The 17,341-nt window shown below is 37.6% G+C and overlaps 1 protein-coding gene across 1 annotated transcript in view; it reads left to right on the plus strand.

The window, feature by feature from the left end:
• The window catches only part of CWC27 (CWC27 spliceosome associated cyclophilin), a 103,355-nt gene extending 87,632 nt beyond the window's left edge, over positions 1 to 15,723 (plus strand). The window contains exons 13-14 of the mRNA XM_032676839.1: positions 462 to 565; positions 15,293 to 15,723. Of these exons, the coding sequence (XP_032532730.1) occupies positions 462 to 565; positions 15,293 to 15,455 (267 nt within the window). The 3' untranslated portion in view covers positions 15,456 to 15,723. The remainder of the gene's footprint in view (positions 1 to 461; positions 566 to 15,292) is intronic.
• Positions 15,724 to 17,341: the final 1,618 nt, after the last annotated feature.

The following is a 17,341-nucleotide window of genomic DNA, read 5'->3' on the forward strand; positions in this document are numbered from 1 at the left end:
TTTAAAATACCAATGTAAAGTGTGTAAATATCAAGTAAACTGGGTCTTTAAAGCTGTAATTTATACAACTGATTGCTTTACAAGAGGATAGAGCAGGTTCAGACAGTAAAATTCATTGTCAGCAGTGTTAATCAGCTGTTTTATTCCGTAAATAGACACAAGTTTTTGTTCTTTAAATAGGCATTTTCAATTCACTGGATGTGCTCTTTCATACCTGATGGGCCCACTCCCTGCTTGCTCTTGATGCCTCAGCATTGTTTGCCCACTCACATCATGAGTGCTCTCCAGGCAATCTTGTTCCCATGTCCCCCACCGCCTCTCACTCACTTGCCTTTCTGAAGTGTTTCTTTTGAATTTATAGGAAAGATCACTTTTCCATCTTATTGTACTATTTCTCAAAATAATAAAGATGGTGTATAGAACAATATACAGCTTCTCTAAAACCATGTGTTTAATTTCAGACACTGGCACTATTGGACCGATTTAAATCAAAATTATCCCAGGCAATTGAAGAAACTCCTGAAAATGAGCTTTCTGAACCTGATGTGGATAATGACGAAGGATGGTGAGATTTTTTGATTTGGATTTCTCTGTTTGCCAATGAAAATCCTACTGCATTAACTTAGTCTCACTGGTAAGCGTAAATTTGAGTAGCAGAAAAGACCAAATACAAAGATAACTGCTGCATCAGGAGTTGGCTAAAATTGGTTGGTTTAACATTCTGAAAATAAGGCACGAGAACAGAAGACATATAGCTTTTTCTTTTAGAACTCTGTGTTAAAACTGATAAGTATTTTTAAATGATGGATGAGATGAAATTGCTCATCTGAAGTACGGGGTGACCCCAAGGAAGTGGAGTAGCACTGAAATCAGTAAAGCACTGCAGAAGTTAATACCTCAAGGCTTCCCAGTCAAGGAAGCAACTTTTGTACCCTGTTGTCCCATGTTCATCTTTCATCCAAACCACCCACCTTAGGTAAGCAAGGGGATAAAAATCACTATGATTTGAAGTGTGATCCTGAAGTCCTAGGCTGCAAGCTGTTAGATCCTTACAAAAAATATCTGCGTAAATTGACTGGAAAAAAGAAAAAAAAATCATAACAAAAATGTTTTGTAAGGATAGGTCATTTCTGTTTGTAAGGCAAACATTATAGCTGGTCCAACAAAATAGGCTGTCTCTACCTACAACTTTTTCCTTAGTTGTATGCATAAACCATCACAGCTACAGCAAAACTACAGCTAAAATAGCAACTTTAAAAAAGTTCTTGACAAGTATTTTAAGACAACCAATATTTCTGTATCTCAGATGACTTAAAATTATTTGATTGTTTCTTCAAACTGTGTTTTCTTCCTTCATTATGTCTTTTTCTATCTCAGACTCTTTGAGGATGAGGGAAAACATAGAATATTAATTTTGAGATCCTTGGATTTTACTGATATTTTGAGGTTCTTCTGAGCTGCTTCTAAGTTCTCCAAGAATTACAGATTAATTATTTCAGTTGGAAGGAACCTACAACAGTCATCTGGTCCAACTGCCTGGCCAACACAGGGCTGACCAAATTAAAGCATTTTATTAAGGTCATTGTCCAAATGCCTCTTGAACATTGACACAATTCCCTCTGGGCCTTCTGCTTTGACATATCTGGTTTTCATATTAGTCTCTAAACAGATGACACTTCATTGCCACTGTGATGGATCTCAGCTAGATTTTGGGGAATAGTCTTCTTGGCTAACATTTTAAGCCAACAATGAGTGACTGAGTTCTGCCAGATAATCTCCAGCTGCGTCTGCAGCACTCCATACAGCCTTTGAGAAAGTGAAGAATGAAGTAATGATCTGACTCTTCCTTATTTGGACTGTAAGCAAATAAAGAACAACTAATGGTCAAATAGTACTGAAGACATCTGACAAATCATTAAAAGAAAAGGATAAGCAATAGTTCTCAATATGGAGCCACGGAGAAAAAAAATGCCTGGAAGAACTCAGAACAAGCATGTCTTTCTAAGGTACCCAGATGCTGTAAAAATGTGTCCGTCTACTAGTTTACAGACATTTTTTTCTTTCAAGTACCCTTTTGGTGAGCAGATACCATGTTTATTATGATACTTTGGAATTCTGTAGGGGAAATTAGATTTTCATTGCTGCAGACATATATATAATAATTCTCAAATAGCAATAGAAGTTGCAATAGAATGTCTCAGCAAAGATTCTGGTATTTCATGTTAAAACTTTGTATTATGCATTTCTCTTCAGTCCTCTTCACAACCCTTCCTCAGATGTGTTCTTAGACAGCAAAATCTGGTAATAATTATCAAACACCATACACATTGTTTACAAGAGAGTCATATTTCTTCTTTTCTTCTTGCATGAAAAGTAGAATGCTTCTGAAAAATGCCCAAATGTCTGCTATGTGCAGAACACTGCTGCTATTCATTTTCTTTAGGACTTAGACTGCTGTACACATATAGTTGCATGCATGTGACACCTATTAAGGTTGTAGTGACTCTTCATGGTTCTGATGATGATATCCAGTAGTTACAGCTGTAGTCAAATCCAAATTTCAGTCCAGAAGGTGTTGCAGTAACTGCAGATAATGAAACTAATGATGCAGATCCTATGAACATGACAAAATATTTTCCATAGAGAGAATCCAGCAATCAGAGAAAAAAATTCTGATGCAATCAATTACATACAAAGATTGACTGCTTTTAATTAATCCGTGCAAAATCTCTTTAAATAGGATAAGAGTGATACTTAGTGCTCTGAAACATCCTTCCATCAAGTAATTCTGGGAGTTCTGAGTGCTTCTTTCAAAGTGTGAAATCTGAGACTAGATACAGCACTCAGCTAAGCCTTTGTCAGCGTTGAGTTGGAAGGATTATTTCATTTGTCATTGTTTCTTTCATGCCTGGTTTCCAATCCTTCCTAAGCCACAAGTTCTTCCCTATTGAATGGTTGCCTGACCTAGCTCTGTCTCGTACTCGTGCTGCTGACTGCTCTTATTGGAATTCACCCACTGCACTTTCTGAATTGTATCCTACTTTTCAGACTTCAACTCTTGTTTGTCAAAATCACATGAATTCTAAATACTCTAATTCAAACCTTCATATTATACATTCTGTACAGTTCTGTAATTGTATTCTTCTCCAGTAAAATCTTAAGTGGAAGTGAACTAACCAACCCTTACCACATTAAACTTTTCACTTTGACATTAGAACATGGCTATTTACTCCTAAAAATAGGGCTCTCCAGCTGAATTTTTACCAACCTTACATGCTTATGAAATGCAAGAGATATTTATCTACACTTTTCCAGATGGAATACTGGTCTTTGTGGAAGGAACAGATTCTCTGCTATAAAAATCCACCTGTCATATCCTTAACCAAAATTCTGGACTTTCTTATATTCTTTTCTCACTGATCTTTGAAAACAAATGGAGGCTTTCTGCAACTGCAAGATTTATTGACATACTGAAGTATATCTAGTGCTATGACAGCTTTTAAGTTCATGGAATTTTCTGTAGTAAAGAAGCCACCACTACTTTCCTTCTTGAAAGCTCACCTGCTTCCCAAGTCAATTCAGCATATATCTATGAAGGGTCCCAATTGCTTGTGGAATCTCACAGATAAAATGCACAAAAAGGTTCAGGAATCAACTCCAGTACTGTTCTTAAATTTAAAGCTTAATTGTCATCAAGTAACTGACAACTCAAAAGGATCAGCACTCCATACCTTTCATGTACATTGTACATGAAACCAGCCAAGTTTACATTTCCTTATAAGACATGGATTGCAATAGGATATGTCTATCTTGTATTGGCCTCATTAGCCAGCAGCGTGCCTGTAATAAATGTGGATAGAGCCTTCCTTAATCTTCGTTCATGAAGCCTAGCCATGATAAGACATGGAAGACACATAGGCTAGCAAATCATGATGGGATTTTTTTGTGGATTGATTGAAAAGATGTGCCTGCCCATTGATTCTCTTCTTGGGACTGGTACTCTTTAATATCTTTATCAATGACATAGACAGTGCAATCAAGTGCACCCTCAGCAAGTTTGCAGACAACATGAAGCTGAGCGGTGCAGTTCACCCCACAGAAGGACAGGATGCTATCTAGTGGGACCTGGACAAGCCTGAGAAGTACACCCATGTGGGAATCTCATGAAGTTCAACAAGTCCAAGTGCATAGTGCTGCACTTGGATTGGTGCAATCCCAAACACAAGTAGAGACTCTTCACCTAGACTGGGAGAAGAACTCACTGAAAGCAGCCCTGCTGAGAAGGACTTGGGGGTTCCTGTGGATGAAAAGCTGGACATGAGCCAACAGTGTGCACTTACAGCCCACAAAGCCAATGGCATCCTGAGCTGTATCTAAAGAAACGTGACTAGCAGGTTGAGTGAGGTGATTCTACTCTGATCTCATGAGACCCCACCTGGAGTACTGCATCCAGCTCTGGATTCCTCAGCACAGGAAGGATGTGGACCTTTTTGAGCTGGTCCAGAGAAGGAACACAAAAATGATTAGGAGACTGGAATACTTCTTCTGTGAGGAAACGCTGAGAGATTTGGGGTTGTTCAGGATGGAGAAGAGAAGGCTCTGGAGCAACCTTATTGTGGTAATTATTTAAGTAAATTAAAGGGGAATTAAAAATAAAAATAGGGAGAGTAACTTTTTACATGGGCAGATAGTGATAGGATGAGGTGGAATGATTTTAATTAAAGGAGGAGAGATTTAGATTACATGCTAGGAAAAAAATCTTTACTCAGAGGGCAGAGGCACTGGAAGAGGTCACCCAGAGAGGTGGCAGGTGACCCATCCCTGGAAAGGTCAGGTTGGACGGGACTCTGAGCAACCTGATCTAGTTGAAGATGTTACTGCCCGTGACATGGTATTGGACTAGATGACCTTTAAAGGTCCTTTCCAACCCACACCATTTTATGATAAGAGCATTGCATTGGGGCAATATTGTGTTCCTGCTTGAAAAGTATTTCCATGGTGGTAATCTGATTTCTGAGAAGCATGGGTTTATGTTATTCCATGAACTTCCATGGACTTCATGGAAGATGCCCAATTCATTCTGCTGGACCTTCAGTATTCAGTACAGAAACTGAAATATTAGCATGTGAGAGCTGTTCTTACCAGATGAACATGATTATGTGAAGTGCATTTAAATTATTGTTGCCACCAGGGAATAAGCCAAAGTTTATATCATCCTCAGTAGAGGGATTTGGTCTGTTATTAATCCCATCAAATCACACATCAGGGCTGCAAGTAGACCTCCAGTTGATTTTAGGGTTTGTGTTACAGTGTAGCCTGGTAATTTTTCTTCATTCTGCACCTGGCTAGAAGTTTAGGATTTCTTCTTCAGCATTCAGATCTCATCACTGGCTCTATCTGCTCTCAGGAAGGCACTCTGCAGCCATTTAGAATTTGGTTGTGACTGCCAGCATCCTACATAGTTCATATAATTAATAGCACGTGATGCCAGTGCCTCATAATTGAACTACTGCAGTGTTTCCTGGGTGAAATGTAAGGATGTGAAATACAAAGCTTCTTAATCTTTAGAAGAGATCAACTTCTTTCTTCCCTATGGAGTGCTGTCACAGCTGTAACTAAGCGACAAATATAAATAAGTCACTTAAGTAATTTTGGAAGTATGTCTAGACTCTGAAACTTACTCTTTATTTGAAATAACATAAATCCATTCAGCTTTCAGGTATACTGTGGGACAAGAAGGAATGAGTAAAATGGGAATTCAGAATAAGGTGATGATTTTTCACATAGTTTTTCAGTTTAAAATTCATATGGTTAGTTACCTTTGTTGAGTCTGAACTGTTCTAAAAGTTGGCTAATTTGAGGTGTAGGAAAAACGGACATTTCTTTAAAAGCAAAGTGAATAAGTCAATGCCTGAAAATAGCCTTCAACTTACAGTGAAAAGGTTGTTGTGAAAATTGTGTGACAGCAAAGATCTTCCATCTCAAACAAAAAGGCATTTCAGGTCTTGCTTAATGGATTGTTTCATGTGCATGTTGTGTAATTACTAATGTTATCAAGACCACTGTGCTCTAAGTTATTTGTGATAAACCTCAGTTAAGATAGTGAGGATTAAAACCTATTCAAGTGAATTTACTGGCATTATTTACTGATATACACTGTTTAAAATCGTTGCCTCCATGAAAGCTTTAAAAGATATCTTCTTCTTGGTCACAAAATATTATTTTTATTTGCACAGTGATGCTTTACATGGATCAGATCACCTTATTATAGCAGAAACTAAAGGGAAATGATCTGGGTTTATTAATTTATTGTTTCTGTGAACAAAAACCTCACTGAAGTTCAATGATAAACATATAAAGTGCAACCTGATTTATATATGTCAGATAATCCAGTCTGTTCCCAGTTGAGAATTTTTGAAAACTGCTGCTGAGGCCACTAAAATATTGTGGCAACATTGGGTGCTAATGCTAAGCTCTTTCTGCCAGGACATTAATTGCAATTTGAGTGTACAGGTTTTTACCCAGTTTGTAGAGATAGTTATATTTTTCTCCAGAACAAACAAAAAATAAATCTCTATATTCAGTGAAGGTACTCTCTATCCTGCATCAATAGTTATGCTTTGTATCTTCTTGTAAAAATGTTTTTGTTAATAATAAAAGGAAAACTTCTCTCAGAATATTTAGAGTTGGTTTCAGTGAGAAATCTGGAACAGTTAGAAGTGGAAACACATAATATTTCACTTATTTTGTGTTCTTACAGTAAAAGACTTTGTAGTAGAGAGAGATTTAAGTCTAAAAAAAGGATCAAGGCACCACTCTTCAATTTGTGTTTTTGAGTATAGGCTAGAATTGATTTGGGCTTGCGTCTTTTTTAATGGAAATAGCAATTTCAGAATCAGGTTAATGTTGCAGTTACCCAGACTGGTTTTATATTGCAATATTTCATTGCTGTTAAAAACTAAATCATGATTCACACTGTTAGTATCCACTCCATTTAAATTTGATAATGTCTTCCACAATTTGTTACCAGGATTTCCTATTTAATGCAGCACATACTATCGAACTTTGCATGGTGAAATTCTTCAGGATAAACACCTAAAAATATTGGTTGTATTTCTTTTATAAACCTAGCTTTATATAAATCTTCTAAAATGCAGGGTTTTTTCTTTGCTATAGTACCTCAGATTTAGTATTATGAAATATGGCTTCCTTAAGATTAGCACCAGTCTGCAGATTCAGTTGCAGAAGCTTAACTGTGACAAACAAAGTAAACCCCTGAAAACTAAGCTGCAGTCTCTTTCACATGCCGATGCTAGCTTAGGGAACGACAGAAAAAATGCTGATGTAATTTATGCCAGTGAAGCACAAAGATGGATTAAAGCCATGTTTGCTCCCCTCCTCCCATCCAGACTTGAGCCAACGTTCCTCCACTAGTCTGGAAAAACTGGCACTGTATTAGGTCTCTCCTGCTAAGGCCATTGATTTACCTTTTTAAAAAATTGACAAAATACTTACTTGATTTTTACAAAGGGTAAATGAGTGCCAGAGGTCTATATTAGAAACACGTTGGAAAGAGGGGTTTCTTTTCTATTTGCCAAAAAAATAAGCATTTGTTTGGGTTTTAGTACTGCCACTAACTTTTAAAGGAAGAGAGGAAGAAAAACCCTTCTGCTGTAAATCTTTCCCCCCGCCCCCAGTTTTCTCCCCACTTTCACCCCTGTGCTGCTAGAATGTGGTCAGGCCTTACTTGATATGTAAATGCTAACCCCTACCCCGCTGCTTCAGACAGTAATTCATATTAACGAATTGTTCTTCTCCTCAAGTTGTGTATTTATTGCTTCTAGCTGTTCAGCATGCATGAGAAACTCAGAGAATTAAAGTGGGGGGGTTTGTGTGTTTATTTTTGTTAATTCCTCCATGTCTGAGTTTATTTGGACTAGGCATCTGAGCCTTGACTACTGTTTGACTTAAATTCAGAGATGATCCATGCTTTACTCAAGGGATATCTAGTGTTAGATTTACTGTCTGGAAATCTTAAATTTTTTTATTGCCAGAAAATCTAGTGAAGAATGAAGAAATAATCATCTAAATCTTTATTAGCCTTAGTTAAGCTTCCTGCTTATTGACACACCTTTTCAAGCACCCCAACTTCATCTCATTGAATGACATGTTTTAAACAGTAAGGATTTGGACATATTCTGAATGGGGAGAGGGAGGGATAAAATAGAGAGTGTCCAGAGAAGCTGAATGTTATGAAAATCTGAGTATTTTTGTGCTAGAAATGTTCTCCTCTCCTTTCCCTCTCTTCAGCTGTGTGCTGTGGTGATACAGTACTGGCTGACTGCTTGTGTTAACTTGGGGAGGTGATTTGCTGACTGACTTCAGAGAATCAGATGTTGTACAGGCTATTGCCAGAGACAGGATGCTAGGCTGGATGAATTATTCTGATATGGTGGTTCCCATGTCCTTGTAGTAAATGCTGTGTAAAGTTTTTCTATACTGATGCACTGTCTGGAACAACATCTGGAATTTGCATTCTTCCATACTGCTCTACCAGAAGCAGTTGTCTATTTAAAGTACCATATGCTTGCATTAAACTACTTAACCTTTTTGTGAAGAGGTCAAGGATGTAGTGTTAGTATACTATTTATGTATGTTACACAATATCAACATAAAATAACTGAATTTTTAATAGAAAAATATTTATTGATTTAAAAAGTAAGTCATCACAGTTTTACATATTTCTAATTCTGATATTATGAGAACTAAACTTCACTAATTTTCCCACAGCTTATCTTTTAATGAGGTGAGCTTTTTCATAGTTAAGTTGATTTTTCCGTGTCTTAGAAGGTTACTTACAATTAAATCTTTCAAGAGAAAAAAATGCTTAGTACTATCTTGAACAGTGGAAGTATACAACACCACATTAGTCTTCACCAAGATTAGGTTGTTGTTGGCTTTTCAAAAACTAATGTCTGTGGGGTTTTTTTTAACCTGGAAATCCCATACAAAGTGAAACTATTAGTTTCTTAAAATTTCTGTGGTGATTTTTTTGGAGTAAAACTAAGCTTATAACATTCAAATAGAGTATCTCAAAAAGTATTATGTTAGAAATATCTGTAAAAGTTCTGTTCTGATTTTATGCTGTCGGCCTACACAAAAAAAATACAAACTATTAATTCTTTGGTCTGTGGAGGACCCGCAACTTTCTTGTTATTCTGAAGAGGTTAAAGCCAATTTTTTCATCTTCCAGTACCTGTAATACACAAGTTCAAAGGGCTAGTCAAAGTTAACGGAAGTGTACAGTCTGAGGTTGTATGATATTTTTGAAGCATATTTTCATCAGCTTTACCTGCTTAGCATTGGGGACATTTTTTCTCCATGCAAGAACAACAGTAAAACATTACCTGCATTGTTGTCATGATTTAACCCCAGCCATCATGCAGCCACTCACTCCCCCACCAGCAGGATTGGGGAGAGGATCAAAATGGTGAAAGCTGGAAAAGTCATGGGTTTAGATACAGTCAGTTAAATAGGAAAAGCAAAAGCCACACACAAACAAAGAAAAGCAAAGAATTAATTCACTACTTCCCATGGGCAGGCAAGTGTTCAGCCATCCCCAGGAGAACCAGGCCCCATCACATGTGATGGTTACTTGGGAAGACAAACACCATCACTCCAAACATTCCCCCCTCCTTTTTCTTCCCAGCTTTATGTACTGATCATGATGTCATATGGTCTGGAACATCCCTTTGGTCAGTTTGGGTCACCTGTCCTAGCTGTGTCTCCTCTCCAGACTCCCATGCTTCCTCGCCAGCTGACAGTATGAAGAGCAGAAAAGGCCTTAGCTCTGTGTAAGTCCTGCTCAACAATAACAAAACATCACTATACTATCAACACTGTGTTCAGCGCAAATCCAATACACAGACCCATACTAGACGCTGTGAACAAAATGAACTCTACCCCAGCCAAACTAGCACAAACAGCTGAAAGCTGAGATATTGTGAGCTAATAGACCTCCATTCATCTGAAAGTTAGAAAATACCTCTTTTGAGTCTTGAAATTATTTTCAGTAAAGTACATGGGGGTGGGGTATTTATAGTAATACTAAAATATCCTTTTTCTTTGTTTGTACTCTTGTTCTCTTGCCTTGATTCAAAATATATGCTTGTTGTAATTGTCATTTGACATTTTTCACTCTATTTACGTTTTGAGCAGTCTCTTTCTCTCTGTTTTTGTTTCTCATTCCAATCCTTTTTTTAGTCTTTACCTTCCTCAATTTGTTTTTTTGTGGTCTTGTAACTGCCCTTCTATGTTTCTCAACTCTCTCTCCTATTCCTGTGCCACCCACTACTCTTCTGGGAGTGAAAAGAGTGCCAGTGAGTTCATTTTTCCAGAACAGCTAAGGTTTTTTTCCTTGGGAGAGAGGTCTCCTTTGCTTTGATCTGTGGATTCACTTGTCTGTGTTCAAAAGTTAGTTTCTGTCCGCTGCCTAGGTATCTTGAGGGTAATGGAAGGAAAGTGTTCTAATGTTTCCTGCCTTAATGATTAATGCTTTCAGTTTAACATACTAGTTTACAATATTTGAAGGAAAATTATAGTGCCAAGTAGAGTATAATTTAAGGAAAGCAGTAGTGCTTGAGTTTTTCGCATTGTTTTTCTTTTAAATATGTGATGCATTGTGAAATTGAGAAAAGTAGGAAGCACATTACTTGCAAGCAGTGTTGAACTTGGAAACAAATGGTAGTATCAGTAGTTATGGTCCATACCGGGCTCCTTTTTTTAGACAGCCTATACAATGTAAGAAGCAGCACTGAATTTCTTGACATATGTACTTACTCTCCTGTGTTCGTTTTTAACATCCTGATGGAAAGAACCAGTAACTCTCAAAAAACTATACCATAACTTGCAAAGTTATGATATTGTAAATGTCATAGCAATGTGATTAGTTGTTTTATTTATTTAGTGCAAAAATGTAGGGTATAACGCCAACTGCAGTGTTTTATGCAGGCACCTCCAAAGAGCAGGCACCTGCCTAAAACTGCTTAAGAAGTTACTATCACTCTGCCAGAAGCCACTACCATCACAACAGAGTTGGCAGAGCGTAACTTTTGTTCACGCTTGTTGATGATTTACTGCAAAGATCAGCTGCTTAAAAATGCTGATGCAAGTGAGTGCAAGGCTTGCTCTGTAGAGCCACTTGAGCAGAGGAGTTTGAAGGGGCAGGAGGGTAGGTGGTAACAGCCACCAGCTGTATCAGTTTGAAAAATAAGTGTGGACTTAGGCGATACAGCTTTGCAATTTCATTCCGTTAGTATAAAAGTCACTGATACTTGAGTGCATTTATACCTGGCGATTTGAGCTTCATCAGTAGTGCAAAAGCATTATGTTTTGTTACTGTTGTCAAGGTTCAAAATTATTCAGTTCACTTGTTGCCGCTTTAGTTTCTCCCAAAGGGGGTTCTGGAAAGGCCAAAGCTGCTGGATTACCAGGCTTCTCTTTATGCTACACTTAACATGAGTGCCGCCTGTCAGCAGCTGGCATATGGTTCAGATCCAGTGCATGACTCACCCATCTCAAAATCAGAGGGATTACAGTGTATCATTTTCTTACAAGTACTGTCTCACTAGAGGAGTTCAAAAGTTCTGTTTGCTGACCTGAGAATATCACTAGGCTGTGAGAGCAACCTACCTTTGAAATCCTGTACTGTCTCTGAAACTGTCTTAAATTAATTCAGATATTTCAGTCTAACATTTCAAGACAGTCCATTTTGGGAATACAGAAGAGAACCAACTATTGTATATTCTTTAGTAACACTGAAGGAAAGAAGTGCAGTGCAGCAGAACAGCTGTTCCCGCTTTACACGGGATAGGATCATGGTAAACCTGTAGGACGCTGTCATCTGGTCAGAGTAAAAATCAACCCTCTCCAGCAATACATCCATGCAAAGATTGCTCGTTCTGATTTGCAGCACTCTCTTAATAACAGGTGTTAAGAAAATAATTTAGTAGTTATTTCTACTAAAGAAAGACAGCAATTTGCACACTTAGGTAGTTCAAACCCAGAGTCATCAGTTTTGGCAAACTATTTTATTAAAACTAAGTTTTTGCAAAAAATATTAAGCTGCAAAACTTAGGGTTTGTTTTGAGTTCTGCATGGTAGAACTGACTACCTTTCATCCTTTAAATTTTGAAGAAAAGTGTGTTTTAAAGTTAAATGTCTCACTCGTTTAAAATGAGCTGTCAACAGTCAGCACAAGTTAATAGGTTCCTGAAGACCAGAAATAAGGAGATGAAGTTAGTGCTTTCAGCACAGTGACTGCAGAAATGTGACTAGGCAGCCAGCTCCTTGTTGAACCCAGGAGCATGCAAAAGGCAAGAGAGCTATAAACCAAACAAGGAAAAGTCTCATGAAACCTATATTTGTGGAATTGCAGCCCTAACTCTGCACTTGGAAAATTATGCAAATACAAACTTCTGTTGGAGGAACTTGAGTAAGATTATTTTAAATTAAAGTAATTAATATAGAAATAATTATTAAACACTTCCCATGTTCCTTAAAAAATAGAACAATTCCAGTTGGTTTGAAAAACAGTATTCAGTATGATTTAATATTTACATAGATGCAGAACAGGTCTACCTCTGAAGATGTGTAACTTGCTAAAAATAAACTTAAGTTCATAGCAGGAAAATATTTTTTAAAATCTCCACCACAGTCTGTGTTTATTTTGCTTTACCTATGAGATGCTGCATCTGAAGTTGATTCTGGGAATATCAGAAAGTATCTTAATACTGGCTTATTTTTAATCACAGCTGGGAATGTCTCAGTGAAAAGTTATGCATAAGAGTCAGAGACTATGACTTCTTTCAGCTCTTGGGGAGAAGTAAACATTGCTTCATCTGAATCTAGTGCATCTGATTTGCAAACTACCTGGGACCATAGTATGGTCTGACCCAAGAATTAGAGATGCATTTACTTTTAATTCCTGTTAGTTGTGTCCTGTAAGTTGTATCCTGTGCTATGGCATTCTTGGAAAATTTGAGTTGGTGGAAGAGCTAAATGTGACTACACTTCTACTTACACTCCTATAACACACTCTAAAACCATGCACCAAGGGATGACTCCATCTCTTTAGGCCTGTGCTTTCATTCAGACTAGGATAGTGTGATTTGGTACGTGTACTCATCTTTAATAAGTTGAGAAGAATATGACAAATGCAGAAAGCATGTTCACTAAAATAAATTACTTCAGTCCCTCCACTGTGAGACAATGTTTTTATAATTAAACTACAAATATGCAATCATGAGTCACTGTGATGGTACATTATGTTTTTCTGAATTGTAGAGATGACTAAAAAAATAAGTTTGGGTATTAGTAGTGTGTACAGGGTTATAAACTACCCAACTTTTATACACTGGAAATGACTCTTAATTGTTTATGAAACCCCCAGGGTCAAGAATCAATTGTAATTAAAATTCTCAATTTTTGTTTTTAGGAATTTTCTAAAGCATTCAAACAGATTTCATATGGTCTATAGCTTTGAATTTTGTCTGGTTTCTTTAATAGTACTTATTATCTACAGTAACTGAGCTGGTACTCCCTCCCTTTCTTTATATGTGGAGATTTGCACTAGAGCTCTTTGAAAACCCTGTTTAACTTAGGACCTCTTACATGTTGCAAGGGGCCAGTAAAGCAGTATTTCATTAGCCGCAAGACTTCCCTTTTGTAACTCGTTTTTCCTGGATTTTCTATCACAAAGACTGTTGACAAAGACATCTAATGCTGTAAATATTGATATGCTTAGATTCAGATCAGTATAGCTCTTTAGTTGTCCCAGCAAAGTCAAAGCCGTTTTTGAAATTGTTGAACACCGAATCCAAAGATTAAGTGGGGGTTTTGCCTAGGCTTGTGTGTTTACCCTGAAAAATCATTTAATTCTGTTTTGCAGGGTTTTTTTAGAATGAACATACAAACTTTTCTATATATAAAATGCATAAATATATATACAAACACATCACCTCTCTAGGCAACCTGTTCTAGTGTTTCACCACACTCATTGTAAAAAATATCTTCCTTAAATCTAGTCTGAATCTACCCTCTTTTGGTTTAAAACCATTACTCCTTATCCTGTCACAACAGGCCCTGCTAAAAAGTCTGTCCTGTAAACTCCATTATGTACTGAAAGTCCACAATAAGTTCTCCTCAGAGCCTTCTCTTCTCTGGGGTGAACAACTCCAACTCTCAGCCTTTCCTCATAGGAGAAGGTGCTTCAGCCCTGTAATCATCTTTGTGGCCTCCAACATGTGTTGGAGTGTGTCCATGTGTTTTGGTTGCTGAGGACCCCAGAGCTGGATGCAGAACTCCAGGCTCTCACCAGAGCAGAGGGACAGAATCCCCTCCCTCGACCTGCTGCCCACACTGCTTTTGATGCAGTCCAGGACACAGTTGGATTTCTGGGTTGTGAATGCACATTGCTGGGTCATGTTGAGCTTTCAACCAGCACTCCCAAGTCCATCTCAGGAGGACTGCTCTCAATCCCTTCATCCTCCAGCCTGAATTGATTCTGGGGGTTGTCCCAATCCATGTACAAGACCCTGTACTTGGCCTTGTTGAGCCTCCTGTGGTTCATATGGTCCCACTTCTCAGTCGTGTAATTGTGATGTTTTCAGATTACTGGAATTTGCTGAAATGAGGAAATATCTGATGGGGGAAAACTACTAATCAACAGGAGAAAAAACATGGAATTGAACAAGGCATTTGTTTAGTCTGGTATTCAAAGCACGATCTGAGCCAAGTTAATGTGGAGCAGCAGGACTTGAAGCATTCCCCTTTTGATCTTTTGTGTGAAACCACTTCAAGTGGTTTCCATGTAAGCTCTTCCCCACTTCTGTAAAACCGTACACCCTGTAGTCCAAAGTGACTAATAGGAAACTTAAGAAACAGTCCGTATTCCTGGGAAAAATTTGCCATACATTTTGGAAGATATGTTAAATAGAAAAAGACAGGAAAACAGAGTTTAGTATATGAAATAAAATCCAGCAGACACAACTCTATCTGTATTTAGATGTATTTTTCAAAATGGGTCTTTACAAAAGTAGTTACCTTATAATACTTGGGTCTGTTAAGAAAAAAGAAAAAATAAATAAATTAACAACAAAAGAAACCCAAGCCAGTTCTATTTTGCTGTGCCCAAAAATAAATCATAATACTAAAATCTTGCAATGCACATCATAACTACAAATTATAGCTTTCCATTCTTTCACAGAGTTTGAGCTATGTTTTGTTTTTGTAGGATGTCACATGTACTTCAGTTTGAAGACAGAAGCAGAAAGGTGAAAGATGCAAGCATGCAGGATGAAGACACTTTTGAGATCTATGATCCACGGAATCCTGTAACTAAGAGGAGGAGAGAAGAAAGCAAGAAGATAATGAGAGAAAAAAAGGAAAGGAGATAAAAGGAGTGTAAAGCTAGCCAGAGCTGCCTTGGAAAGTGACTGCAATAAAGCACTGGCTCTTTTGTAAGCTGATTCTAAAAATATCCCTGGACAAGTGTGAAAAGGAATCTCTCAAGAACCTGTCAGACAGTTTTGAAGCAGAGCTATCACTTGTTTCTTAAGTTGTGCGATCATGTGCTCTCACTGCATTCATTATCCAGCCTCTCTAAAGGTGTTTAGAGTTATATATTTAATAAAATAGCTGACTTGGCTTTTGTCTGTACTTTAATTGCAGTAGTCACCATCATTGTTCAATCAATATATGGTGATCAAAAAGTTTTCAACAAAATTAATGAGAATTTGTCTAAGCAAGGGTGAAATTAACACATAGAAACCCCATCTGCAGGGTCTTAAGATTTTCTGAAAGTACAATTTTACTAGTTTTTATTTTTTTTTTATAAAGACATATAAATATTGCAACAGTAAACACTGCCTGCCTGAACCACTCTGTCACAGAATTAAGATGATGCACTTTCAGTACTCCTTAGAGTGGTCCCAGCTTTCTTGAAACAAACTGAGTTTAATTTGAGAATTTGGTAATTGTCTCCTTCTTTTGAAATACACATTCCAATACAGATCCCAACTTCCCAATAATATTCCCAATAATACATTATGGATAGTGTTATTCATTATCCATACCACGTGAACAAAAAGAGAATCTGAATGTGCTGCAGTTGTTGCTTGAACCACTTGTTTGTAGACTTTTCACGTATTTTACAACCCTGGACGTTAATATTTTTACAGATAAACGTGAATTTTCATTGCTCCTTCTTTGCAGCAGTTCTTAATCTACAGGAGCATGAATTACCCATATGGGCAATAGCTAAAGAAAAGTGAGCAAAGTCAAAAGAAAGTGCCACCAGAGTAGTGGGTTTGCTGATGTTTTTAGAACAAGTTCAGTAAGTATGGTGTCCTTATCAAGCTTCTGCTGCCAAATTTTTTGATAGGGGCTGAGGTGTGAGATACATAAACCTGCATTGATAGGTTAATATGGCCCAAATGTCAGAGGTTAGATTAATACAGACTATTGCTTTAATGCACGGTGCAACTTTTGAGATAAGAAGAAAACTTGGAGGTGTGAAGTGAGTCCCTGTATAAAGCTGTCAGTATCCTCCTCTTAGGCTGAGTGAATTATACTGTGCCATGGTGTAAAGAAGTTAAGAGAGGTTACATTCCTAAACATTTCCATTCACAAACTAGTAAGTCAAAAGTTTTTAATCATTTATTAACTTTCTGTCAGGCTGCTGTTGGCAAAATTGAGAACATCTAGTGTCACATACTGTTACCTCTATTCATTGCTTTGTTTGAGGAGAAAATTTTTAAGCAATGATTACAGGAAATAGGCATATCAACCCCCCATTCTGATGGGGATGGGAGGAAGGAGGTAAGTGTCTCTGTGTGTGTGTGTGTGTGTGTGTGTGTGTAGGCAGAGGAGGTTGGCATGGGGAAAGTAAGGGCTAGATCTAGAAAGAACTTGGAGCATCAATTCCAGGACACAGTTACCACCCCTGTAATAGAAAAATGTTCTAATTACGTATTGTCCTTGTAAGCTAAAGTAGGATGCATGAGTCAATGAATGGGCAAGTTGACTAACACCCTTCTTAGCTGAATCTTTTTGCTGACTACCTACAGCAGCTCTGAGTTGCTGTATTAGAAGATTCGCAGTTTTAAGCACTAGCCAAGCTCAGAGATGAAAGCTTAACTTGAGGGTTAGGGCTGTGCTCAGTAAGAAGAGGTTTGAAAGTCTGGACCTTGCCTATACACGACAAGAGCAAGAGAATAACTGTGCTGACATTTCTTGATCAGTGTGTATTTAAAATCAGATTATCACAGCTAATCAGCCAAAA

This window comes from Chiroxiphia lanceolata, chromosome Z, assembly GCF_009829145.1.
Source record: "Chiroxiphia lanceolata isolate bChiLan1 chromosome Z, bChiLan1.pri, whole genome shotgun sequence".
NCBI classification, from domain to species: domain Eukaryota; kingdom Metazoa; phylum Chordata; class Aves; order Passeriformes; family Pipridae; genus Chiroxiphia; species Chiroxiphia lanceolata.